The sequence below is a fragment of the Manihot esculenta genome, chromosome 10, assembly GCF_001659605.2.
Source record: "Manihot esculenta cultivar AM560-2 chromosome 10, M.esculenta_v8, whole genome shotgun sequence".
Classification (NCBI taxonomy): domain Eukaryota; kingdom Viridiplantae; phylum Streptophyta; class Magnoliopsida; order Malpighiales; family Euphorbiaceae; genus Manihot; species Manihot esculenta.
This window is the reverse complement of record NC_035170.2, coordinates 3,075,635-3,103,371: the sequence shown is the minus strand read 5'-3', so window position 1 is coordinate 3,103,371 and position 27,737 is coordinate 3,075,635. Positions and strand designations below refer to the sequence as shown.

The following is a 27,737-nucleotide window of genomic DNA, read 5'->3' as shown; positions in this document are numbered from 1 at the left end:
TATGATTAAAGTAATAAATTTTATTTAATATATTCTCATTTATATTATTACATTATTAAATTATTTTTAAAATTAATAAAATTTAATTTTTCAATGTATCTAAAACAAATACTACTATTATATTTTAAAATTTAAACAGTGATAATTTAAGCAGCGATTCTGAAATTATTGTCTTATTATAATTAAAGTAATAATTTATTAGTGAATTAAAATTATTATAAATAAAATTTATATTTTTTATTATATATGATAATATATTTTAATAAAAAATTTATTTTATATTAAATAAAATTATAATTTTAACTAATTTTTTATCATTACCATAAAATAAATAGACTACCGATTTGTCTATAGTTATAGGCAAATTATATAAAACAACAATCTATTTTCGATATTTATTTTTATAATAATGAGAAATATATTATAAATTTAGTAAATAAACTATTTTTTTTAAAAAAAATCAATTATGAAAAAAGTTTTACAGGCTAAGCCATTATATTAGACTAATTAATTTTTATTGATAAAAATATAAAATTCAGTAATTGGCGATACATGAATAACATCTAATAGAGATGTGACTATACGAACCTAATTCTAATAATTTCACATGGTTTTGCTTATCATAATTAGCAATAAGGCCAAAGAACCAAAAAATAAATTATCAACTAATGACTCAAAACTCAAAAGTCACACAAATGGTTTTTCTATCAATTTCACATACCAGAATTGATAGATAAGTAGGTAGCTGGTTAAACATAATGGATCTTTAAAAAAAAAATTATGAAGGAAATTATAAATTATCCCAGATTTGAATATAGAAATTATAATTTAAGTTAAAATATAATACGATCACTAGCATCTAATATAATATAAGATGTGTATTTTTTATGAAATTGAATTAACTTATATGACCTATAAAATTAAGTTAAGATTTTTTTTAATATAATTGGCCCCGATTAAAATTTAAATTTGAGATCTTTTTAAGTTTTAAAAATAATTACAACACCAATGAGGTTTAATTAACTCAAAATATTAATAAAAGTTGATTAATAAGTGATGAAGTGAAATTCATTAATTCTGTAAGTCTCTCCATATTTGATTTTGAGAAAATGGATCGTTAAAGATAGAAAAATACAATTAAAGGTCCATCGGAAATATTCTGATGAAGACTCTCTGACGCTCAAGTTAAATTAAAAATGATATGAGATTCATTAATATAAAATAAAAATGAAAGAAAATAAATAGTAGAGCTTTTTGAAGGTATCTACAAAGAACTTCTATTTTGAGTATTTTTCTGTGTGTGTATATGAAAGAGAGATTAGCTTTTTGTGCCTTAGTTTCGAGAAGAGAGAGAGATTCACTTTCGGAGAACTAATCTTTAGGAGCCTTTGGCGGGAAGATGGCTCAGGGATATTCATACCCGACTTCTTGCCCTACGTCCCCTAAGATTTGATAATGGTGTGTTGTGACAGGTATGTTAGACGGCTAATAGTTGACTAATCAATGCAAAACCGTTTCGCCATATCTTTTGGCAGGTGTGTCATGTGGCTCATAATTGCGGAGCATGCTTAGCCTACGCCCTTTGGCAAGTATGGCAGTCAACTAGGCAGCTTTCCACACATACATTTAATACCTCAGAGATGATTAGAGGAGTCGATTATTAGGTTTGTATCTAGCTTATCCGGCCTGTACAAAGGCAAGTTCCTTCCGATCATTGAGGTTGGTTGCTCTTGTATTCAATTGCCTTGTTTATGATATGAGTGAGGTATGATATTCATATTCTATTAGTAGGGCTTTTCCACTACTTAGTTAGATCGGATGGCTTGACTCACGAAATCTTTTTACATTCCGTATAACGTGTGCACGATCCAACAAGCCTTATTTTTTATGTGTTATCAATAAAAACAAATTTTACATCGAATATCTTCCTTATTTGACACAAATTCTACCAATAATTATAATCATCAATCATTCAAGAGAATTTTTGTACTATGTTGGATAGTGATGATTAGGATATCCAAGGGTAACAAGATATGAACACCTAGATAATGGTTTGATTCAATAAAAAAATAAATGAGTAGTAAATATTGATAGAAAATGGAAATAATATAATCAAATCCTATGCAAAGTGGTGGGTTTTATGAGGTCAAAAAAAAAAATTATACTCTGTTCAAATTTGGCAGGAGTATATATATATCTCTAATTCTCCTTAACGCTTAGAAAAATGCGGAGTCGGTTAATTCATACCCTGTCTATTTCTTTCGCGCATCACATCTATTTAGTTTATCAGACAAAATTTTATTGCCTCGGAGTAATGGAGTAGGCCGGGTCTTTGGGAGGTCATTACTCAACCCCAGTCCCTTTAGATCATATCCGACTTGTCCAGTTCGAATTGTTATGAAATCATTTAATTAAAAGTTTATAGAACTATGAACACATGTCTTAATCAGAAGGGTGGTTACACTAATAAATCATATAAATTTCCATTATTTTTTTGAAAAAAATGATTATAAATATATTTAAATTTAAAAAAATTCAAAAGAAATTAACTAATAAGAAGATGTCAATTATACACAATTGTAAAGACAAGCTTTCTCTTTTTTAAGCATTGGCAAGAGAGAGTATGATGCTGAATGGGCTCCATATATATACTTTAAAAGGCCAAGAAACAATGAGTAAATGCATCATTGTTTTTATTGCTCCACAAGGAGATTCCTTCTGGGATAAGCTTATTTTTCAATTAAGGAATTTTGACACTTAAAGAAGTTCAAGAAAAAAGTTATTTTTTTATTTTATTTTAATCTTTTCCTTTTCTCAAATTTTTCATTTTTTATTTTTTTTAAATGATGAAAAATTGGAAAATGAAAATCACATTTTCAATTTTTATTAATTGTGATAATGTTTCATCAGCCGCATGTACTTTGTTCTCTATTTCTACATATAATTATAATGTTAGCAATAAAGTATAAGTGTAATGAGGAAATGCAACATATCATATCAATTTAATTTATACATTTTATACAATATATTTTATCATTAATTTATAAAGCTAGGCGAATTCTCTAATATATTGACGGATTACGGTAAAATCAGAATCGTATACGATAACTAACACAAAATTACTAAATTGGACTATTTAAATTGATATCAAGACATATTGAATATGTGAGACGAGATAGAGATGTCCAAAATATTAGTGAATTACAATATTCGAGAGTTCGATTTCAATTATAAAATATGATAATTAATCTGTTATAAAAAAAAAATTTCCCACTAAGTTTAAGAATGAAATCATGCAAATTTATTACCATGAGCTATGAATCAAGAACATGTAATTTGGCTTTGCCATGTATAAATCTTCACATGTAATTTGGCTTTGCCATGGATAAATCTTCCCCTCTCCCTTAATTACCCTCCAATCCTATTTGTAAAAGAAGTGGCAAAAAGATAATAGCAATAAACAAACAATTCTGACTTCAATTACAAATTCCCCCATTTCTCTTCCCATTACTTCTCTAGAACCCATGTCTATCTATATCTTCATCCATTGAATTTGAATGAAATTTTTATACGAATCGGATGCATATACATCAGATTAATAATAAATAAATAAATTATTATTATTTTATTATATTTTATTGGTCTGATGTATATATACCGAATGTGTATAATAAATTTCTTTAAATTTGATTTTAAATGTATTTACATGTCCCACGACCTGCAAAATACACATAAAAATTAAATATTAATAAAATTAATATATTTTTAATTATTATTGTACGGCTTAGGGACAAATTAGCCATTGAGATAACTTACTCGGGTCAAAAGGAGTAAGAAGACCGGTTTTTGAGAAGTCACAGGCGAAGTCACGTGCACCATGAGTCCGATAAAAAGAGTTCATTACAAAAGATGCATGGGACCACACATTGTTGGGATCGAAACACAGACCACCTGTCTGGATTGGCCTGCAGTCCACACCCTGGCTGCACGCGTAGTCTATGTTCGCCTGCAATGCTTGAGCACTAGCACCTGACTTTGGTACGCACCACCGCTTACCTGTCGGTTTCGGTGCTACACTACCTCCAACTCTAGGTCTCACACTGCGGCGGCGACCACTGGCTGGCAGCTGCATATATATATAAAAAAATATATACAATTACAATGGTGTGCTATTGACCAAAGCTGCCCTAGCTTATAGATTTTCCTAAGGCATTGGTAATTAATGTGATAAAATTATTCAATGTAACTTTTCTATATATAATATTTATATATTAATTAGAAAAATTTATTATTTAATTTTTATTTTATAGAAAATTTTATTAATTATTTTTTTATTTTAAAATTATAAATATTTTGGAACAAAATTTGCTAAATTAAATAATAAAATAAGCTTGATAAATATGCAGTAAACTAACCTGTCTATTGCGCATAATTCCAATATCATAAACTGGTCTGAAATCAGGTCTAAATAAACCAAAGTTTTTCTCTGCGGTCGGACCGGGTTTAAGATTCTCATTGAATAAGGCGAAAATATACGTTTCGAACCGCCGGTTGGGCATCAGCGGTGTACCCCTTCTCTGCCGTTCACGTCTAACCAAATTCCCATTAAACCAAGCTGCATTCTGGAAACTACAAGCCGGTTGACCCGGGTCGCAGACAGAGGGCCAACCGGTCTCCCCCACGACGATATCCACGTCGCCATAACCTAGTTTTTTCATAGCAGAATGAACAGCATCCAACATTGCATCATACATGTTACGATAAGTAATGCCAGTAAATCGATCACGAACCCCTTGATTACGCTTGAAGAGAGCGTAGTTAGCCATTTGTGGAGAGTAACCAAAATAAGGATATGGGTTAACCATGAACGGCGATCTGGTTTGACGTAAAAATCGGAGCATGGGAACAAAAATGACTCGGTCGTACCCTCGCCTGAATTTGGCTGCACTCGGTGGCTCCGATATAGAGAGTATGCCGAGAGAGTGAGGCGTAGTCACCTATTAGAAATGGGAAAAACAAGTATGAATTATTAATCCTGTGTATTCATAGTTGAGAATTATTTTTTAAAGTTGATCAAACCTGAATGTCTTTGATTCCGGCGAGCAGAAGAGCATTATGAACACTCCACATGGCAGGAACAAGGTTAGAAATCCAAGCTTTATTAGCAGAAGCCATTATTTCATTACCAACACAAATTCTCTTAATCTTTGTACGAGGATGAAATGGTGAAACATTAACAGCAACCCATTTTCGAGCATTGTTTAGATTGGCAAGAGCAGGAATCTCGCCATTACCAGCTGAGATTGTGACAGTAATGCCAGTATTAGCAAAAGCACGAATAATGTCAGGATTTGAATCGAAGATCTTAATGCTATCGATTATGGTTTGTGTTTTTAGAAAGTTGGCAACCTGAGATGGTGGTGGAAGATCGTTTCCAAGAGTTCCATAGTTGACACCAATGGCAAAAGTGGAGGCGGAGAGGCGGAGGATGGTGGAGATAAGGAGGAAGAGATGATGGGCTCTGGTGATCATGGATTCTTATCTTTTTTCTACTTTAGATTTTTGGATTGGAGGGTTGAAGGGAGAGGGGAGGGGAAATGGAGGAAAGTGGAGGAGTTATATGGTGGTGGAATCGAGATCAGGATACTCTGGAAGTGTGGATAATTTTGACAAATAAAAAAAAAGCCAATAATAGATGCAGAAGACTAGCTTGATTTTTTTTATATAATTAGTATTTGAACAGATGTGGATCAAATATTTATAGTTATTTAAATTAATATATTAATTTAATTTTATAAATAGAAGCAATTATTAATTTATAAATTATTATATTTTTTAGTTGCTTGTTCTTGTAAAAAATATATATATCGTAATTATTCTAATTATTTATGTATATTATTAACATAAATACAATGACAATATATCTTTTATATTCATAGACTTAGTTCAATAATAAATATATTTAAATAAATTTTAAAAATTTTAAATTATACTTTTTTAGTCTCTATTCTCAATTTTTAATTAAAAAAAATATATCCATTAAATAAGAATTTTCTTCAACGGTCTTCTTGAAACCATTTAATAAAATTCGTTTGTTTATTCACATTGAAAACTAGAAAAATCAAAATCGCAATCTCATAGTATTGAAATAATTTCTATAATAAAATTTTAAGTTGATAAATTATTATGTTATTATAAATATAAATTGCTTTATTAAGTAATTAATTAATCCTTTTGTAGTTACATTTTCATATTATGAGATTCTAAAATTTTTTTCATTGTTTAAATATAAGAAATTAGATGTTGAATAAAATAAAATTTTCTCAGAAATGTGTTCTTTAAATAGGGAGCTTAATTGCATTTTGAGTATGAAATTTGTTGGTATCATAAATAATATTAAAAGAATTTCACTAATTTCAAAGTAAGTTTAAGATTAATTTCTCAATTGAAATATAAAATATATTTTAATATTCAAATTAATAGAAAGATATATAAAAAATTATATTCAACAAGCCGAGTAACGGGGCACTGGTATTTAGCCTGTTCTTGGCTTGAGTGGCTTGCTTCTTATTGCTCATTTTTGTTGGCGAGTCTAGTTTCTGGTTTAGGCTTGGCTCTTGTGTATGGATTGCTTGTATGTCTCAGAGCTTCTCTGTCGGGCTTTATTTTTTATTATTATTATTTTTGGCTTGTTAAAACCTAGGCCTATGCCACTTCCTACTTCAAGGAACTTGGCTTTTAGCGACAATTACAACAAATTAGTTTATTAAATAAATATAGTAAGAAAAAAATTCCATCATGTTTCGCCTTGATTGTGTGCAATGGCCATAATTTCTAATTTTCAACTTGATCTTGTAAGCTTGTATTATTGATGCTCTATCTGGGTGGAGGATTTTATCAGATTTTTAAACCCATCAACTCAGGAAACGCTGAGAGGAAAAACAGCCTGAAAAGTTCAATTCATATCTGCAAGAAATATTATAGTAAAATACAATGGATTTTATATAATAATCACAAAAGAACACATGCAACAGTGGATTTTACAAACTATCAGAAGCGGCTGTATCATAAACTTGTAGTGTATATCTCGCCCAAGCAACCTTTTTAAATTGCTTGGAGTACATGCAACTATAAATTTGAACAAGATAACAGGAAAACAAAGGCAAATTAGAACAAAAATTCCTTGGCCATAATAAAATACAAGGCAAGGGATTCGTTCAAGAAGGAACTTATAATGAAGATAAATAAATAAACCTATCAAATTATGCACCTTGGTGAAACAAGCACCAGCAGCTTTGGCCAGAGATGCTGCCGCGTATTGATAACAAACCCCCCAGTTCCGAAGATCTCATGCTGTCACTTGCTGCCAATGCGCAAAACATGAAAAATTAAAATGTATGATTCCACATATCATGTGTTATTGTCCTTTGTGTCCTCCGTATAAAATTGGACTTCATTTATTCATCTCAGGAAAAAGAATTACTAAACATGAAAGCCGCAGTACAATTAACCTCTCATAAAGGGAACTCGCAATTCCCCGGGAAAATTCTATACACTTCAAAGACCCCTCAATCCGGAATTCCTTCGCCTCTCACGCTTCACTCTCCAGTTATTATCAGTGTTCATGGGCTTCAACAGTCGCTCTTCTTCCATATCAGATTGGACCCAAGCTTGCAGCCTTTTTAAATGTCCCCTGCACTGCTTATGGTCAGAAGAGCTGATGCTGCTAAAATTATGTTCCTCCGGGCTCAAATGTCTCTGGTATGGTGAGTGCCACTTTGCTTGCAAGTAAGCTAGTGATCTCCATGGAGGAAGAGGCATTGAATTCTGCTTCAGAGAAGATTTAGCAGCTTCAACCATGGCTTGAAGATACTGTTTCAGCCTGGTCACTGAACCCACATAAATAACAGGAAGTGACTTCAATATTCTGTCATAAGTGTCTACAGCTCTAGCTATCTCAAAATGGCTTTGGAAGTCAATATCAATGATTAAACGCTCAGAGCTTCCACCATTAGTATGGTTAACCACATCAATGTATTCATGATCCCCTGCCATTCAAAAAAAGAACAGAATTTTAGAAATGAATGGGGAAATTTTGATCTTCAGAAGGTATAACACAAGATGAACATAAATAATTGGAAATAGAACAGAATAAATAATTTCAGGCTAAAACTTGAGGCACGACCATGAAAGAAAAATGAACTAAGATTCCTAGCCCCCATGGAAAAGCAAGATGGGAAATTGATGAACCTCAACTTCTTTTCCGTTCACAATTGGCGAGAAATTAATTTGTTTTACAGCACAAAGTGAAGAATAATCCAAAAATTAAAAAAGAAACAGCAGGTCAATTTCAAGTGAAATATGTTTGCATATCAGAGACTTGAGTATCAATTCCCTAGCACCAACAATCTAGCCAAGATGGAGCCTCTCCACCTATAGTCCTCATCAATTCAAATTACAAGATTACAAGAACTGAATTTTGGTATAAGATAGCCATATTACATACCTCCAGGGACCTTGCCACCACCCTGCCACCTAGATGCACACACAGCAGCATCATAACCAGCAAGTCTCAAAAGCTTTACCAAGGAAAATCTAATGCAGCTGGCATTACACGGGCCTGACTTAACAAGGTGAAGGTCAGTCTCCTTGATGGACACCATAAGGGACTGAACCAATGATAGCAAGTCACTTTCATACTGCGCTACTGAGTGTCTATAGAACTGCAATAATGCCAGAATTTTGATGACATGAGATTCAGTTTAATTGAAAAATCCACAAAAAAAAAAAAAAAACAAATAAATAAATAATAAGTGAAGCACATCCGCATGATCTAACATACTAATTCTAAACAAGGCATCAGTATCGCCAAAATGAGAACTATGAAAATTTCACAAAAATCTTTAACAAGCCTTGTTGATATTGTATTATGAAAAAAATCTCACTAAATAATTGTTAATTGACTAGAATAAGGATAGGTTACTTCCTCGTATCTTGATGAGGAAAGAATTGGTAACATCTAATGTATTAACAATTAAAGAGTACAAAAGAATCTAAGAGAAAATCTAAAAGATGCATCAGCATGAGTAAATGATTTATCAGCTTAACTTTGACAGCTGACTATAAAGAATAAAAGGAAAACCACCAAATAGCATCTGAGACAATTCAGATCTTTTTTTTTTTGTTCAAAAAAAATTATCCAATGATCTTGTAGAAACTAGTAACAGATTGCAGATAAGGGGTTTGAAATAATCAAACGCATATTAATTAATCAGGTTAGAAATAAAATTTTCAAAACTCATTTCTTCGTTTATGAATCCGAAATTAAATAAAGTAAATCCAAAATGAATTTAAAAAAAAAGTTTCATTTCTGCAATTGGAAAGCAGGAAGAGGTCTCATTTCTCCAAGAAATTTTCAAGGAATTTAATAAATTTTTTGAGAGGATTGTATACACTTGTATATATGTAATAGAGAAAACGTAAAAAAAATAAAAATAAAATTTCCATGGCATGAAAATTCTGGATACAATTCCCACCCAGAAAATTAAACAATAAAATTAAAATGAAAAATGAAGACATATCGTCATTTGAAATCCCTATGTTCCATCTAAGATTCAACAGAAGTGATAATAAAAAGTTCAAAATTCAATTACCGAAATCTTGTCGGCGAGATGGTGGAGATCGGAGAGACCAGACTCGCTATCGCTGCTGCACCAAGAATCGGGACCGCTGCTGCCGTTCTCAAGGAAGTCGCTGACCATGAGAGCCAAGTCAAGCTCGCTCTCCTGGCTGAACCCTCCTCCGATCTGTCCCGCTATCCCCCTCGCCCACCAGTCATCCGTCGCCGCTGCCGCACACATCTTCAAACCCCCAAAAACCCTCCAAACAATTAAAAAAAAAAACAACAGAATAAGAAAAATAAAAACGTCGTTATCTACGACGTCTCTTTTTTCCCGTTCTTAATTGTCCACACAAAACCATCAACAAAATTGAATTTATAATTGCAAAACAATTTGGAATCCGTGCGTTTCTAATTATGCAATTACAATTCTTCTCAAAACATATGCTTCAAGAAATTAAGAATTTTTAATAAATAATTCAAGAAATGAATTTTTTTTTTAATTTTGGAGGATGATGGGATGCCAGCGGGTCTAATTTCGAAACGTTCAACGCGCTTGAATCTGCTCCCTTGATTTTCCGACGCGATGGGCGACAGACAGAGGAGGAGGAGGAGGAGGAGGAGGAGGAAGACGGAGAGAAAAGAGGTTTCTTTTTCAGGAGGATGGAAGGCTAAAGCTTAAAGCCAGGCCGTGTTCTTATACAGGAAGATGTGTATGAAAAGACGATATTGCCCTTGAATTTGTTGCTTTATTACCAAGTAAGTCCTCGAAATTTACAGGCTAAATGGATAAGGTGGAAAAGTTGAAATGGACATGGACGGAAATAGGCGTCAGGTTCACAAATGAATCGGTTATTCTCATATTTACATTAATAATAATTAAATATTTATCTATGGTGTAATTAAAATTTAAAGATTAATATTAAATATCAAATATTACATATTTTTACAAATACTTTTAATTTATTAATATTAATATTAAAGATTTATTCAGAAAATGAAAATTGAGTTTGAATATTATTGAAAATTGATTATATTAAAAAATATTCAATGTTATTAAATATTTAAAAATTATATATGTAATTATTACCATAACACATCCAAATCAATAAAATTAATTAATAATTTTTATTTAAAAAAATTATAATAATTTATTTAATATATTTTTAGATTATTATATTTTTTATATATTAATGTTAAATGATTTAAAAACTAATAACAGTATATATAATATAAAAATTTATATTGTTTTGAAAATTTTAAAATAATAAATAATTTAAGATTAAAAAAATTCTTTAAGATAATAGTAATTATGAAATAGAAGTACTGTGATTTTTTATAATTTGATTTTTTTATATAATGAATTAATTCATTTGATATTTTATTTATTTATGTAGAAAAGGGTGTTGGACAGCGTTACTATTTTGATATTTTGGTAAGAAAATCATTTTTACTAATCCACACAACAGCCGGCGGAAATGAGAGATAGGCAGAGACTATTAATTCAAAATTATCTTCAATAACAAAGAGAGAGAGAGAGAGAGAGAGAGAGAGAGCAAAGTATATGGAAAATTTATTATTTAATTTTATATATTATTATTATTATTAAATTATTTTTTTATTTTAAAAATATATTAAAATAAATTTAAATTTTATTTGGTTGGAGTTAAGTTTATTAAGCATCAACTTGATATTTTCAACTTGTTTGATGTACATGTTTTTCTAACTTTCTAAAAACTTAAAGAAGCTGTTTTCTTGCAATAAGGGGAAGTAACTGGGAGGATTTGAATTAAATAATTTTTTTATTAACGAAATAATTTTTTTATATTGAAAAATGAGAGAAAAAAATTTTAAAAATCATTTTTGCCTTATTAAATTCCTTTATTTAGTCCATGTGACCATCAGAATTAATTGTATGATTCAATCATTTCTAGAAATCATAACAAAAAAAATACTATTATAATCGCAATCCTCAATTAATATAGAGAGTTAAACCATATATTTATATGTTCATGAAGATCCGTTTTCAACTGCTCTTTGTAGTCCATAATAATATTCTTCACATAGATTTAGTTATTCTCATAAAAAGAAAAGAAAAAACCTCCATTTATTTATTTTACAAACGGCAATTGTAAGAAAAAATAGAAGAAAAATTATTCTTATATTGTGGCGTAGTCGATAAAATTTTAAATACGAGTCAAGAAATAAGATATTTATTATAAAAAAAGGCAGACAAAACGATGCAAACAGTGAAGACCAACCAAATAGTACCATGTGTTCTAGACTCGAAAAAACAAATCATTACCTTCAAATATGAAGAATTCAATACCAACGAGAGACTTCTGATGCTACACAAGAATTGTCCAAAGAAAATCTTAAGCTATCGTCACAAAACATGTCCACGTGGCAATTATCTGATATGTGGATAATACGATTCCACTCGAGAAAAAGAAGATCTGGACACCTCAATACTCTATTTATTGGCAAGACTTGCCCTCCTTTATACGAGACTTGGTATAAAATTACCATTATCATATATAAAGCCCCATCACGCTTATAATCGCAGAATTACCAACCGATATTATTATCACCGAATTATTAAAAAATATTATTTTTATCTTTATTTTCTTATAATATAAAAATAGAATAACTACAGAGGTCAAGATACGCTATTTTTACACTGCTAAAACTCTCAACAGTTTAATATATTCATCCACTCTCTAATATATTAATTTAAACATAGGAGCATTTGCCGTAGTCATCACCTCGTCTCTTTTATCTTTTTGTAATTTTAACCAATCTCGATACTCTAACCACAACAATTTTAAATTTTAAATTAACTTTTCATTGGGTTTAATGAGAAATGCCAAGTTAAATTTATAAATTATTTTTTATTTATATTTCTTGCAATAAATTTATAAATTTATCCAAATTTTTTCTTGGAACAATTTGAATTCTTTTTCTCTACTTATCCAAGAACAGAATCACAATCACGGTAAAAATTATTTCAATAAGCATAATGAGAGTTTCATTAGTCTCTAATTTATTAATAATATTTTTTTTAAAAAAAATGAGGATGTCAAAGATACCCATTATAGTGGCCTACGATGCTGTGTCATCTTTTTTGCCTTTTTTGGGCTTTATTATCTTTTTTGCGTCTCTCTTTGTAAGTCTTGTACTTCACGTTTTTCGTTCAAAATCTAGGGTTTTCTTAGGGTTTCTGCATTTTTCTTCTCCCATGGCGGATAATTTACAGCATCTTTCCTTATCTGATGAGGAGGATCAAGCCCTGGAGGTTGTACCCTTGCTGGATACTTCCTCTTTCTCCTATAATCTGTGCTTTGTGGGTATATTTTTGACATATAGTAGGATCAATTTTAATTCAATGCGGGACGTTCTTGCTGAGCTTTGGCATCCTTTTGGGGGAGTTAGTATTACTGATCTTGGTGCTAAAAGATTTTTGTTTCGGTTCTATACCCTTGTTGATTTTGAACATGTTTGGAATGGAACTCCTTGGCTTTTCAATAATCATCTCTTGATTTTACACCCTCTTCAACCTGGGGAGGTTCCATTATTTGTTCCTTTAATTTACGTTAGTGAATGGGTTCAGATTCATGACCTTAAAGCGGGATTTTTTTTCTGAATCAGTGGCACGTTCCTTGGCTAATTTTATTGGGTATTACCAGGACCATGATTTGACCAGGGTTTCTACTGTTGAATCGGAATCTTATGTTAGGGTTCGTGTCAGGATGGATGTGAGGAATCTTCTGAAAAGGCATCGTCGACTAGTTGCCCCTGATGGTACCTCTTTCTTTGCCCGTTTTGCTTATGAACACTTTCAGGTTTTTTGTTTTCTGTGTGGACGGTTGGGCCATACAGATTCTTTTTGTGACCTTTTGCTCCATCATAAGAAGGAGTCTTTGACGCCTCAATGGGGTCCTGAGTTAAAAGCTGTTCAGCGTAGGAACCAAAGTCCAACTAGCTCTTGGCTGCGGTTTGAAATTTTGAGTTTACACTTACAGGCTCCTGCTTCTGGTGGGAACTCTTCTTTCCAGAACCAGTTGCCTTCACAGGTTTTTCTTAATTCTTTTTTGGGAGCGCTTGCTACGGATGGTGAAAATGATTTTAGTGCTGGTTCTATGGAGACTGATTGTAATGGGGATAAGCAGGATGCAGGAGAGAATGATCCTTTATACAAGCCTGATGATGGTAAGAAGCGTCAACGGGTTGTTTTTACGGGCATTGTTTCTGATACTATGGATTCAAGGTCAGGCTCTTCTTCTCTATCGGCCGAACCCGCTGAGCGGGTCTGTAACAGCCCGGACGTGAACCCCGGCACTGTTACCGCTCACAGCCCGTGACCTTCCTCTGGGCCCAGCCACTGTGAGCAGCTCTTAACATCCCTTCACCCTCACGGGTTCCAGGCAGGATTTGTCCCTCGGGGGAGCCATTACGGCCCACCCTAGCCCGAGTGGATTTGGCCCAATTCCTTCCTCTGGGAATTAGGTCGCCTCCCCCACTGCTCGAACCCTTGACCTCCCACTTTAAGGGAATAGTCTGGTGAGAGTGAGTACCAATTGTTCCAATGGACAATGGAACAATTGGTACTCACTCTCACCAGACTATTCCCTTAAAGTGGGAGGTCAAGGGTTCGAGCAGTGGGGGAGGCGACCTAATTCCCAGAGGAAGGAATTGGGCCAAATCCACTCGGGCTAGGGTGGGCCGTAATGGCTCCCCCGAGGGACAAATCCTGCCTGGAACCCGTGAGGGTGAAGGGATGTTAAGAGCTGCTCACAGTGGCTGGGCCCAGAGGAAGGTCACGGGCTGTGAGCGGTAACAGTGCCGGGGTTCACGTCCGGGCTGTTACATAAAAAGGCGCCTTTTTATGTAACAGCCCGGCCCCGTACGACCGGCCCTGTTACCGCTCACAGCCCGTGACCTTCCTTTGGGCCCAGCCACTGTGAGCAGCTCTTAACATCCCTTCACCCTCACGGGTTCCAGGCAGGATTTGTCCCTCGGGGGAGCCATTACGGCCCACCCTAGCCCGAGTGGATTTGGCCCAATTCCTTCCTCTGGGAATTAGGTCGCCTCCCCCACTGCTCGAACCCTTGACCTCCCACTTTAAGGGAATAGTCTGACCTAATTCCCAGAGGAAGGAATTGGGCCAAATCCACTCGGGTTAGGGTGGGCCGTAATGGCTCCCCCGAGGGACAAATCCTGCCTGGAACCCGTGAGGGTGAAGGGATGTTAAGAGCTGCTCACAGTGGCTGGGCCCAGAGGAAGGTCACGGGCTGTGAGCGGTAACAGGGCCGGTCGTACGGGGCCGGGCTGTTACATAAAAAAATTGGAACAATTGGTACTCACTCTCACCAGACTATTCCCTTAAAGTGGGAGGTCAAGGGTTCGAGCAGTGGGGGAGGCGACCTAATTCCCAGAGGAAGGAATTGGGCCAAATCCACTCGGGCTAGGGTGGGCCGTAATGGCTCCCCCGAGGGACAAATCCTGCCTGGAACCCGTGAGGGTGAAGGGATGTTAAGAGCTGCTCACAGTGGCTGGGCCCAGAGGAAGGTCACGGGCTGTGAGCGGTAACAGTGCCGGGGTTCACGTCCGGGCTGTTACAGGGTCACCCGTCAATAATGAGGATAATTTGCTGGAACTACCGAGGTGTGGGCAATCCTCAGGCAGTAAACGCTATGGTGGATATTGTACAGTATTATAAACCATCTATTCTTTTTCTTATGGAAACAAAAGCTAATGGTGTAAGGATGGAACAAATAAAGTCTTTATTACGTTTTTCTCATTGTTTTTCTGTTGATTGTGTTGGTATTGGGGGAGGTCTCTCTCTTATGTGGAAAGATGATGTCAAGCTAGCCATTACAGGTTATTACTCTAATTTTATTGATTCTACAATTGGGGATAGTTCTGATTGTTGGAGGTTTACTGGGTTCTATGGTTGCCCTGAGTCGGGTCGTCGCCGAACTTCGTGGAATTTGTTGAGGGCTTTGGCTGATAGGAGTCAGCTTTCTTGGTTATGTAGTGGTGACTATAATGATATTGATGATCTGTTGGAAAAAGTTGGTGGTCCTCTTCGTTGTATTTCTTTGATTAATGGGTTTCGTAATGCTCTTGCTGATGCCAATTTAAATGATATTCAGGCTGTGGGGTCTTTTTTTTCTTATACATATAGAGAGGGTACTGATCAGTATTCGAAGGAGAGGTTGGATCGTGCTTGTTCTAATGCAACCTGGGATGCTCGTTTTCCTGATGCGATTTCGTCTAATTTAGTTGCTCCAGTTTCTGATCATACTCCTTTATTAATTGAAACTGTTGGAACTCAAGTTAGGGAGGCTAATCGACGATTTCGTTTTGACAATTCATGGCTTGAGGATGATGAGTTAGGGGAAGTGGTTTTGACGTCTTGGCAGCAAGGTTTGGGGTTGGATTTTATTCAACGTAAAGACCAGCTTGTGAAGCGTGTTCAGTATTGGGGGAAGAATAGAAACCACATGCATTGGCTTCAAAAAGAACGAATTAAGAAGAGATTGGAGGAGTGTTCTGAATCGCTTGATACAAGGGCAGTGCGGCAACTGAAGGATGTCTGGAATCAAATTTTAGCAGAGGAGGATATTAGACTACGCCAACAAGCAAAACAGTTCTGGTTTAGACATGGGGATAGGAACTCAAAATATTTCCATAATAGTATCAAAGCTCGTCGCAGATGTAATCAGATTCAGCAAATTGTGACATCGGATGGTTCATTATCTTCGGATGTGGGTACTATTCAGGATGCATTTTTGCAATATTTTTCGGGTTTATTTTCCAATTCACCTACTGATTTTGCGGAGCTTCTCCCTCTGGTTCAACCTAGAATTAGGGCCGAAGATAATGTTGAGTTATTGGCAGATTTTACAGATGAAGAATTTCGTTCAGCGCTCTTTCAGATGGACCCGAATAAAGCTCCTGGGTTGGATGGTCTTAATCCGGCTTTTTTCCAAAAATATTGGCCAATTATTGGGGTCGATGTTTGCAATATTTGTCGGTTGTGGCTTGCACAAGGTACTATCCCTTCTGAAATCTCCAGTGCTTTAATTGTTCTTATTCCGAAATGTGTGAATCCTGTTGATGTGAATGATTTTAGGCCTATTGCTCTCTGTAATGTGATTTATAAGATCTTGTCTAAGGCCTTAGCCAATAGATTGAAGAGGGTCCTGCATAAAATTATTTCACCAAATCAGTCTGCTTTCATTCCTGGGAGACTAATTACGGATAATTTTATTGTTGCTTTTGAGACCATGCATGGTTTGAAATTACAAAATAGGGGTAGTGTGGGGTCGTGTGCTCTGAAAATTGATATTGCTAAGGCCTATGATAGAGTTGAATGGTCATATTTGTTTGCGATGTTATCTGCATTGGGCTTTTCTGATACTTAGGTTGGTTGGATGCGTATGTGTTTTTCAAACATGAGCTACTACATTGCTGTTAACGGAGCAGAGATTGGTCCTGTGGTTCCAAGTCGGGGTCTCCGGCAGGGGGATCCCATTTCTCCCTATTTATTCTTAATTGTTGCTGAAGGACTGTCTTTGTTGATTCAGGATAGTGAAAATAGGGGCCTTTTGCATGTGTGTTGCGCGAAAGTTGGTTGCCCCCTGGTTTCTCACCTTTTCTTTGCAGATGATTCCTTACTATTTTTTGATGGTACAATGGAGGAAGCTATACGGATTAAGCAAATTCTTGGTGTTTATGAGAAAGCTTCAGGTCAGGCTGTAAATTTTGATAAATCTGGTATCATGTTTAGTTCGTGTGTGTCTGAGGAAAACCGGTTGACCATCTCTGGTATACTTGATGTTCATCTTCCTTTGGGTAGCGGTAATTATTTGGGGTTACCATCTCTTATTGGCCGTAGTAAAAAGCAAATTTTCTCTTTCTTGAGGGATCACATTTGGAAACGTATTAGTAGTTGGAGTAATCGTTTTCTTTCTTGTGCAGGCAGAGAAGTATTAATTAAATATGTATTACAGGCAATTCCAACATATTGCATGAATGTTTTTTTTATTACCTGTTTCCACTTGCCGTCAACTACAGGTCATGATGAATAAATTTTGGTGGGGTGGTTGTCGTGAAGATGGGAGAGGGATGAATTGGCTCTCATGGGATCGAATGTGTGGGCGTAAATCGGAAGGTGGGATGGGCTTTCGGGATTTGGCTAGCTTTAATACTGCCTTATTGGGAAAGCAAGGTTGGCGTTTGTTGGTTGACACCAATTCTCTTCTATATAGAGTGCTCAAAGCTAAATATTTTCCGAATGGGGATTTTTTGTCAGCTCGGTTAGGTTCTAACTATAGCTTCGTTTGGAAGAGTATTTTGTCTTCTCAACAAGTGTTGCAACGTGGGGTAAGGTGGCGAATTGGTGATGGTAAGCAGGTTTTTGTTGTTAATTGCCCTTGGATTCCTCGGGATATTGGTTTTATGCCTTTAGATAAGTCGATGTTTGTTTCTGAAGCCATGAGAGTATGTGATTTGTTTGTTGAAGGTGAGCTGTGTTGGGATGTAGAGAAGCTAATGAATATTTTTAGTGTTGCTGATATGAGAGCTATTCTTACTATTCCATTGCCTCTATTCCCAAAACCGGATAAATTAATTTGGCACTTGTATAAGAAGGGTGTTTACTCAGTTAAATCTGCCTATTTTTGTGCCTTAGAATTGTCAGGAAGGACTGGTATGCTGGGTTATAATGATGGGTGGAACCGTCTTTGGTCTCTTGATGTTCCTCCCAAAGTTCGTGATTTTCTTTGGCGTGCTTGTCGTGGAGTGCTTCCTACTCGGGGTATTCTTTTGAGGCGTGGGATACATGTACCTGCTACATGTCTTTTTTGTGATCATGATGAATCTATTTCACATGTTTTTTTGCATTGTCTAATGGCTGTTGAGTTATGGAGACTTGTTGGTTTTTCTACTGCTGTTGCTTTTCCTATATTCATGGATTTCTTTATTCATATTTATAATACTTTTGGCAGAGAAAGGACAACACGTATAGCTATACATGCATGGAAGTTATGGCATGCCAGGAATGAAAGATTGTGGGTCAATAAAGTTTTGTCACCTAGTGAGGTTCATCATGCTGCTAGTTCCTATTTTACTGATTATGTGGCTTCACTTGTGGCTCGGCCAAGAACGTTATCCCACCCATCTGTTCCTCGTGTGCTCCCTTTAGTTGAGGCTACCACTCTTGAAGTTGATTGGATTGCATTCATTGATTGTGCAGTCTTTGCTAGTGCTGATTTGTTCGGTTTTGCAGCAGTATTTGAGGACTTGGAAGGCTTCTTTTCCATTGCAATTTCGGGTTTCTATGAGGGGGGTGGGCAACCTGTTATTGCTGAAACTTTGGCCTTGCGTCAATGTTTATCTTATGCTAGAGATTGTTTTCTTCAGGCTGATTGTATTTTTACGGATAACCAATCCTTAGCATTGGCTATTCGCTCTCCTCTGGATGACTTTTCGGAGTTTGGATTAGTTGTTGCTGATTGCAAGGATGCTATGCGGTCTCATGGTAACATTTATGTTCGTTGGGTACGACATTCAAAAAATAGAGCCGCCCATTTATTAGCTAGAGAGTCTATTCATCAGGGTAGATTCAAGATTTGGATTGACATTCCTGATTGTCTCTTAAATTATTATTCTACAAGATAAATAAAGTATTTCTTGATTCAAAAAAAAAATACCCATTATAATTAAAATAAAATGTTTTTTTTTTCATATCACTATCAAAGTGAATATAGCTCAATTAGATTAGACAAATTGGCAATTGACAAGTTTAATTCCATAATAATGGACAAAAAATAAACCATATAACTAAATTTATTCAGATTTTTTTATAAATTTATTAAAAAGAGATTTTTTTTCTAAATAAAAATTAAATTAAATTTTCCTACATCCAAATTGATCTATATATATGGAAAAGAAAAAAAAAAGGCAAGCATAGGCCATCTTTCATTGACTTTCAAAACTTCAACAGAATATAATTTATTATAAAATAATCTAGTTATAAAAGAAGACAATAATAATTATATAACAATAATAATTACATTAATTAAATAGTGAAATAATTTAAAAACAAATGAAATGACAATAACAGAAAACAAAATTGTAATAAAATAATTTAAATTCATATAATTAGAAATAAATAAATAAAAATATAAATGCAATTATCAATTAAATAATTAAATAAAAAATTCAAAATGATTTGAAAGATTCAACTAAAAAATAGCATATCTAAAAACTCCAAGATATATCACATAAAATAAAAATAAAAAAATCTTTGACTTAAATAAATGATAAAAAAGAAAGTCTTTCTATTTTGATATCTTAACTAATTATTAATTTGGAAAAAATATTTAACTAATTGAAAAATAAAAATAGTATACTAATAAATATCATATTTCTAAATTCAAACTCAAACAATAATATCAATATCGAATTCATAATATTATAAAATTCATACAAAATTTTAGATATTTAATTAATAATTTAAATGAAGTAAATTTTATCAGTAATTTACATTTAAAATCAACAACTTTTATCAAATATTTAAATTTGTTTATTGAAAATAAAAATGTGTATTACTACAAAATATATATTTAGAATTAATTAATTAATTATATAAATATTAAACTAATACATTCTAATATTATTAAGGATTTTTTTATTTTTTTAATTTTATCCACTTCATTAATAGTATAAGACTTTTTACACTTGAAATTAACAGGCATTATATAATTTAGAGGTAATTCAATTATTCAAATGAATTCATAATTCAATTTCATCTTTTTTTTTAAATTAAAATTGAGAATGAGAGATTAAAATCTGAAATATTTCAGATTTACTCAAATGCATTTATTATCGGATTAAACATGTTGATCTGATTTGACTCTATAAAAATAAAATGCAGAAAATGTTAATATTCTCAACAAGTAGGAAAAAAAAATCTAAAAAATGGCAAACAATAATGAAAATATAGCCAAAAACGGTGAAACAGGGAGAAGAGACGAAGGTTCCTAACTTGCTATGAAAGAAAGAAGAGACCCAAAAGCAAAGTCTGTGGTGGGGACAAGTCTCTTGCAGACAGTTTTGTGTGTGTGTTTATGTTTTTAAAGAAGAGATGAAGACAATTGCCACTAATGCAATTAATCATAGGCCTAAAAATTGACCAACCCAACTCATGCCTTTAAACAAAAAGGGTGGTCAGCCATTTAGGACCACCAAGAATCCTAGGAGGCTTTTTCCGTGGCTAAATTACAATAGCATCCTTATATTTTTTCCAAATTGTTTACTTTATTCCTTTTTTTTTATTTTTTTATAAATGTTAGTACACTTGTTTTGTAGTTCCTCTAATAAGATATTTATTTTATTTACAGAACGACTAAAAAGTGATTTTGAATGAATAAAATTTAGGGACTAAATAGTCAATTTTAATAAAATATAAAGATTTTACATTAATTTATGCTTTGGAGATTTTTTAAAAAGAATTACAATTTAGTCTCTTAATGTAGAAAAACTCATTAATTAATCATTTAATTTTGAAAAATATTTCAAAACGTATCTAAAATTTTAAAAAATCTATTAATTAATCTATTCGTTAATTTCAACCATTAAATATTATTAAAAAATTAAAATATTCTTAATATTAAAGGACTAATGAGTATATATTTTGATAAAATTAAAGAATTAACCAATAAATTTTTTTATACTATATTGACCGAATAATAAAATATTAAATAATTAAAACTAATAAAATAATTATATAGTTGATGTTTTAAAATTTTAAATAAATTTTAATGTATTTTTCAATGATATAGGGATTAAATAGCAAAATTATCATTTTTTTTTTGAACGTTAAAGTAGGGCTGTTGGACCACTTTTGTTTTTGGTTCACGTGAGAGAAGGTCATGTCAATAAATGGAATACAACTTTAAGAGTAGAGATGTTTATAAGCAACGGTTAGAATTGAAGAAGAGATGCTTAGAGGTGGCTATAGTCTATAATGTTTTTTTTTAAAAAATGGAGATCGGAGATTAAAAGAGTAAAATTTGAAATCATTCAAATTTATTTAAATATATTTACTATCAATTTAAGTCTGTGAATACATAGTCTATAGTTATTAGTAAATTAAAATTATAATTATTAATAATTTAAAATTATTTAAATCGATGAGTATTAAAATTAAAATTAATAGTTCGGTATTATTCTCTTTAAAATAAGGTTGAAATTTAATTTTTATGAATGAAGTAAATATTTACGGAGAGTAATTTGGAGAGTAATTTATATTTTAATGAGTTAATTTAATGTGAATAAAATTTAATTTTAAATTAATTAATGAGAGAATACATATGGTTATAAAAAATAAAAAATTTGGTCAACAATTCCACTAGTTGCCTTCTTTTATGAATAGGTCAAATTTGGGAACCAATTCCCTACGGTCCAGTCTGCGGTGTACATATGAAGAAGCATCATCCATATATTTGTTTTACCTATACCCTTTTTAAATTTAGGTTGAACTTTTTATAATTACTGTATCAAAAATTGCAGTTTTATAGTTGAACCAGCTACCTACTCCCATTTTTAGAATTAAAAATTTTATAAAAGTTTAATTTAATTGATTTTTTATTAATTCTTTTATTTAAATTAAAAAATATTCAATCTTTATTAATTTTAAAAAATTCATTTAAAAAGGAATTGAGATCGAATATTTTCATAAAAATTTAGCCAAATTAGGTTTCTGTTGCAACAATTTGTTATTTCATGCCTAATTTTAGGCTACTTTATGTAAGAAAGATAATCCTATAAGCCTAAAGAACACCTTTATCATGACAATGACTCAAGATGAGAAACTGAATGTCTTCTGAGGAATGTGTAGTGTGCCCTCAGCCAATTTTTTAAACCTATTGTCAGTTCAAAAGCCAAACCAGGTGGGTTGAGTCATCAGGTTAGATCAAAGACCACAGTGCATTAAATTAATTACTAACTGCATATTCTGAAGCCCACTGAGCATATCTTTGTGGTCCTTTGCTATATGATCTAAAATACATACATGTATAGAAAGAAGAAGAATCAATCGTAGAGAGCGACCATTAGAGATCTTCATTTCCTTCAAATTTTGTGAAGGAAGTGAAGTGCAATAAGATAAAAGTTGTTGGAAAAATAATAAGGATGACAATTTGCTCTGATTTTTATTTTGAATCTGATTTACTTTCTTAATCTTGATATTTGTTTAAAATTTCAATTTAATTCGATTTTGTATGGGTAGAAATGGAAAATTTCTTTTGTTGCTATTCTGATACCAATTTTAATTACTCAAGTATATTGTGCTGGAAAGATTATTACTGATGTTCCGAGATCTAAAAAAATAGATTTAGAGCATGAGAGTAAGTTTAGCCTGCGAAGATCATTCTCTCCCTCCTTTATTCATTTTCCTTTTGTCTTCTAATAACGCATAACTGCTACTGTGTTATCTGTCTTTCTCATTCAGATTCGTACGTACAAAAATGCCAAATACTCATCTCTGTCAGGCAGCCATTTAATTCTCCCAGCGCGCATATTGATAGGACTGTGAGGTGATTGGGTCTGCTCTCCTTCCATCACATCACTGGGCTAAGCTACTCTCTAATAGATCCGCACATGAATTAGTCCGGCTTATCTTAGTCACGGACTGAAATGCGCGATACTGGACTGGTCTGCTTTTGAGAATTTTAATAGATTTTGAGTTTTGGATTTATACTCTTCTCCCGACTCCGGACCCGAATGTAAGAGGTCATCAAGTACAAAGAATTGATTTGTTTGGTAAAGTAAAAGCATCAAATATAATAAATTCATGATTTGCCAAACTCAGGAATCTGGCTCCAAATATTGAATTACTCTTTTCACACATTCATCACTAAAAAAATTGTGGGATCTCAACCTCTCTCCTGTCTGGAATGTGATCATTGCTATAAAGTTAAAACCTTTCGGAGAATCTAATCATAACATTTATAGAAAAGAGAAGTGAAAAAAAAAATGAGACAAAGGAATCTAATAATAATTGAGAAAAAATAAATAAACTACAAATCAAAGTTTGATTTATTATAAAATTTCATTAGCTAGTAATGTTTTGAAATCAAGAGAATAGAGTTTAGAGAGTTTGTCTAAATTTAGATGGAGAAGAAAACGTACTTTTTTTTGTCCGCTAGTAACATCTAACGATTTCTCTATTATAGTGCCACTTATTTCTGTCACTCAAGTCCGTACGTACGAATATGTCAAAATCCCTTTCTACGTTAGACGACCATTTAATTCCTTGCAACGCACATGCGGACAGGATTGTGAGATGACTTGGCCTGCTTTCATTAGTGAACTTCTTTTACAGGAGTCCGCGTGTAAGATCTATCCAGCTTGATTCTCTTGACTGGACTGAAACACGCAAAATGAATTGGTTTATTTTGAAAAGGATTTGATGAGATTTGGATCTTTCTCCGTCATTAGAAGGGATATGATCTTATCCCAAATATAAAAGTTCTAGCGGTCTTCCGCTAGCAACCAATTTTACAAAAGAAAATAAACAACCATCACTCTCTTTAATAAATAAGGATGTGTATCGAATACTAATGAATTTTAATTTATTAGTAGTAAAGTAGTTTTTAGAGCAATGACCTGTAGAGGTGAGTCCAATTGAAATAAGAAAATGTGCATTGAACTTGCAAAGAAGACAAGAAGACTTGAGGACCCACAACATGTGCAAACAAACAATAATTTAATAGCTCCATAACTAAGGTTGGAAGAGAGAAAGCAGACATGAGGCATATTCTAATCCCTTCTAATTGGCTCCTCAGGGAATATCCCTAAACCCTACATATATCTCTATCCTTCTTCTTTTTGTACAAAATGGACTTTTCTCTATGGGAATTTGTGGCACATAGGCTGGACATTTGGCTGATATTATTATTGTGAAAGGAAAAGGGAAGATGCTTCAGAGTTTCAGACCTCTCCACTTTCCTTTCTTTATTTTATCAATTTTTAAAAAAAAAAACAAGTAAACACATATATAAATATAAATATTTTTATTTTTATTTTTTTTATTGAATGGTGAATGTAACTTTTTGAGACTTACCATAAAAATATGTTTGTTGGAGGAAAGAGTGAACTCATGCTATAGGCGATTTACCCATAAACGAGAACTGTTATTTGTGAAACTCAATATAAGCATTTTTCACAGATCAAAGGTGCCCAACTCCCAGATTTCACATATCTCTAATTACCTTCAGTTAATATATTCTTGACATATGTGCCTTATAACTTTTAAACTTTACTCCCCAAGAATTGTATAAGCCTCTAAATTCATGATGCTCAGAAAACCCATAAAGAGAGACTTTAAGTGGCAGCTTTCTTTCATGTATTCAACATTCTTCCACTTCAATATATTGGTTTAGCTTGCTTAGTTAGAAATAAACCAAACACAATTTTTTAGTGGATTCAAAATTTGAAATGATCAATTCTAAAAGAGGTCTAACTCTTCCCATGCTTTCTTTTTGGAAGGAATTAAGGAAATCATCATCTCCAACAAAGACTAGATTTTGAAAGACATTTGCAGACAGATACTTAAAAATTGGAATTGTATGAAAAATTTCTAGTTATATAACAATAAAAGAGCTCACATTCTTAGGAAGAAACAAACAGAAAACTAATGCCAATTTGTTGCAAATCAGTATTTTGTTCATCACTTTGCTTCAATAAGCCTGCATCTAATGATGAAGATGAGACAAGATATGATGAAGTTCAAACCTTTTAAGAGTTTTTGAAGAAGCAAATCCTATTTGAGAATCACATTAGCAGCTTTTAGGTTCATTAATGATGACATATTCTTCTTGAGCATATTATTTTGCTTTACTGTGTTTATTGAATTTTTTTAATATTTAATTTATTTTTATTTATGAAAAAATATTTTATTTGGAATAAATTTAGAATAATAGAATTTAATTAAATTATTTTGTTTTACACAAATTAATAATAAAATTAAATTGATTTATTTCCTTTAATTAAACATAAACATAAATATTATGCTTATAAAAAATAATAACTTTTATCACATTGAAAATATTTTTAAAAACCGTTATTAATATTTTTAAGAATATTTAAAATATGCTTTCAAAAAAAAAAGAATATTTAAAATTTAAATTTTGTATATTTTTTACCATAAAAATAATATAAATTAAAGTTGACTCTCTTTTTTGAAAAATAAATAAAATAATATAATAAATTTCTTAATGTCAATTATAATAAATACATTATACTCAATATTAAAAAAAATTATATTCTAAAAAAGTAATTTTTATTTAAAAATCTAAGAAAATTAACGATAGAATAAATAAAAGAATAAAAAAAAGAAAAATAAAATAAAATAAGTTTTTGTAAAATTTTAATAAAATTTATTTTTAATTTAAAATTAATTCTCATAAAAATTGAATTCTTTATATTATTAATTTATCAAATATAAAAATTAAAAAATAAAATTCAATTTAACCTCACAAAATCATTTACTCCAAATAAAGAAATTATATAGCAATAAATTCTTTGATATTAAAGATTTCTCTATGCCTTAAATTTTTTTTTTTAAATGAGAATTAAAGATTAGAAGAATAGAATCTGATATCTTTTAATTTTATTCAAATACACTTATCACCATATTAAATATATGAATATCTCTCTACCTTCATAAAAATAATAATATTTAGACTATATTTATGAAAATAACAGTATTTAAAAAATATTTATTTAGGAAATATTTTTTATAGAAAATTTTTTACGTGAAAAATATATTTTACAAAAAAGTATTTTCAACAAAAATAAATGATTTTCTATCATTTAATTTTCATTAAAAGAATATATATTAATAAATTTATATATAAAAATATTAATAAAATTTTTAAAGTTTAAGAAATAATTTTTAAAATGATCTAATTTTTTTTAATTAGAAAAATATTTATTTACCAAAATTTTTAAATATTTTAAATATCAAAAAATGTAAAAATATTTTTTAAAAAAATATTTTATGTAAAATAAACAAAACCTTATAATATAATTTATTTTCTTTATCCCACAAAAATAGTTTTACTTGATATAATTAAAGTAAAAAAAATTAAAAAAATATTATTATAAAATCCTTAAATTTTTTAAAAATTTATTAATTCGTCTCATTTTAAAATATATCTTGTAAAATTAAATTCTTTATTATTTTTATAAAAAAACTCATTAACCGTATTAAATTTTTATTATTTAGTTTTTATATTTTTAATTATATATATATTATTTAATATTTATAATTTCTTATATTTACACTATTTAATTATCTGAATAATATAAAAATAAATTGTGTAATGTTTTTTTTTAGAAAAATCAAATAGTTTGGTTTTATAAATTATAAAAACATTTTCATGGAGTAATTTTAACATACAAACAAATTAATGAATTTTTTAAAAATTCGAGAACGGATAGAAATTTCTAAATTTTATTTACAATTGATATTATATAATAATTGTTCAAATAAAATGAATTATATGTTGATATTTAAAAAAAAATTACGTGATAAGAATCTAATTAGATAATACTCAATCTCAACGAGAAAAAAAAAATTCGAGTGCTTTAAATTAATTTTAGATCGATCTGATCAATTTTAGGTCGATTCAGTTCATAAAAACTCATCCTTCACTCACTACTGTAATTATGAAATCTCCAAACAAATAAGGATCTCTGAACAATCATCTCCCTATAAAACAAAGGAAAATTAACTATTTGATTTCTTCACTGTAAAAACATATTATTCTTCACTTTTTCATTAACCAATTAGAAATATAACTTCAAAAGTATATAAACTAATTAATTAAAATTTTAAATTATAAAAACTGAATAATTGTATTTTGAAATAATAAAAATCATGAATTTTTACTCATTTTATATGTTATTAAAAATTTAAATTAATGAAGAAATTTAAAAATAGTTAATTTTTAAAAAAAATTAAATTAATTAAGGTGTTTTTCAAAATAGACTAATGAAATAGTTAGCTGTGTTAATAAAATGAACAAAATAATAATTTTCA

General features: G+C 31.5%; 3 protein-coding genes across 3 annotated transcripts; 1 reads left to right on the top strand and 2 right to left on the bottom strand.

Moving 5' to 3' along the window:
* Positions 1 to 3,275: 3,275 nt before the first annotated feature.
* LOC110624886 (glucan endo-1,3-beta-glucosidase) lies at positions 3,276 to 5,676 on the bottom strand. The gene is made up of 4 exons (XM_021770308.2): positions 5,080 to 5,676; positions 4,416 to 4,997; positions 3,817 to 4,126; positions 3,276 to 3,718 (listed from the first exon to the last, which is right to left on the bottom strand). The coding sequence occupies exons 1-4, from the start codon at positions 5,530 to 5,532 to the stop codon at positions 3,693 to 3,695; spliced, it is 1,371 nt and encodes a 456-aa protein (XP_021626000.1). The 5' UTR covers positions 5,533 to 5,676; the 3' UTR covers positions 3,276 to 3,692.
* A 1,283-nt stretch (positions 5,677 to 6,959) lies between these two features.
* On the bottom strand, positions 6,960 to 10,295 carry LOC110624888. Its single transcript, XM_021770309.2, has 3 exons — positions 9,654 to 10,295; positions 8,507 to 8,723; positions 6,960 to 8,048 (listed from the first exon to the last, which is right to left on the bottom strand). The coding sequence occupies exons 1-3, from the start codon at positions 9,858 to 9,860 to the stop codon at positions 7,558 to 7,560; spliced, it is 915 nt and encodes a 304-aa protein (XP_021626001.1). The 5' UTR covers positions 9,861 to 10,295; the 3' UTR covers positions 6,960 to 7,557.
* A 6,784-nt stretch (positions 10,296 to 17,079) lies between these two features.
* Positions 17,080 to 22,518, top strand: LOC122724916. Its single transcript, XM_043961137.1, has 4 exons — positions 17,080 to 17,485; positions 17,606 to 17,613; positions 17,702 to 19,186; positions 22,429 to 22,518. Exons 1-4 carry the CDS (start codon positions 17,080 to 17,082, stop codon positions 22,516 to 22,518), a joined length of 1,989 nt encoding a protein of 662 aa, XP_043817072.1.
* The last annotated feature ends 5,219 nt before the right edge of the window (positions 22,519 to 27,737 follow it).

What these genes read in the sequence shown, in the direction of transcription:
- LOC110624888 (XM_021770309.2), bottom strand. Translation starts at nt 9,860, where the DNA reads ATGTGTGCGGCAGCGGCGACGGATGACTGGTGGGCGAGGGGGATAGCG. An exon ending in ATCTCGCCGACAAGATTTCG is followed by an intron (nt 8,724 to 9,653) that starts GTAATTGAATTT and finishes GCATTATTGCAG; the next exon opens with TTCTATAGACACTCAGTAGC. An exon ending in TGGTGGCAAGGTCCCTGGAG is followed by an intron (nt 8,049 to 8,506) that starts GTATGTAATATG and finishes TTTGAATGGCAG; the next exon opens with GGGATCATGAATACATTGAT.
- LOC110624886 (XM_021770308.2), bottom strand. Translation starts at nt 5,532, where the DNA reads ATGATCACCAGAGCCCATCATCTCTTCCTCCTTATCTCCACCATCCTC. An exon ending in CCGGAATCAAAGACATTCAG is followed by an intron (nt 4,998 to 5,079) that starts GTTTGATCAACT and finishes CATTTCTAATAG; the next exon opens with GTGACTACGCCTCACTCTCT. An exon ending in TCTTACTCCTTTTGACCCGA is followed by an intron (nt 3,719 to 3,816) that starts GTAAGTTATCTC and finishes TGTATTTTGCAG; the next exon opens with GTCGTGGGACATGTAAATAC.
- LOC122724916 (XM_043961137.1), top strand. Translation starts at nt 17,080, where the DNA reads ATGAGCTACTACATTGCTGTTAACGGAGCAGAGATTGGTCCTGTGGTT. An exon ending in GTAACATTTATGTTCGTTGG is followed by an intron (nt 19,187 to 22,428) that starts GTACGACATTCA and finishes GCCTAATTTTAG; the next exon opens with GCTACTTTATGTAAGAAAGA.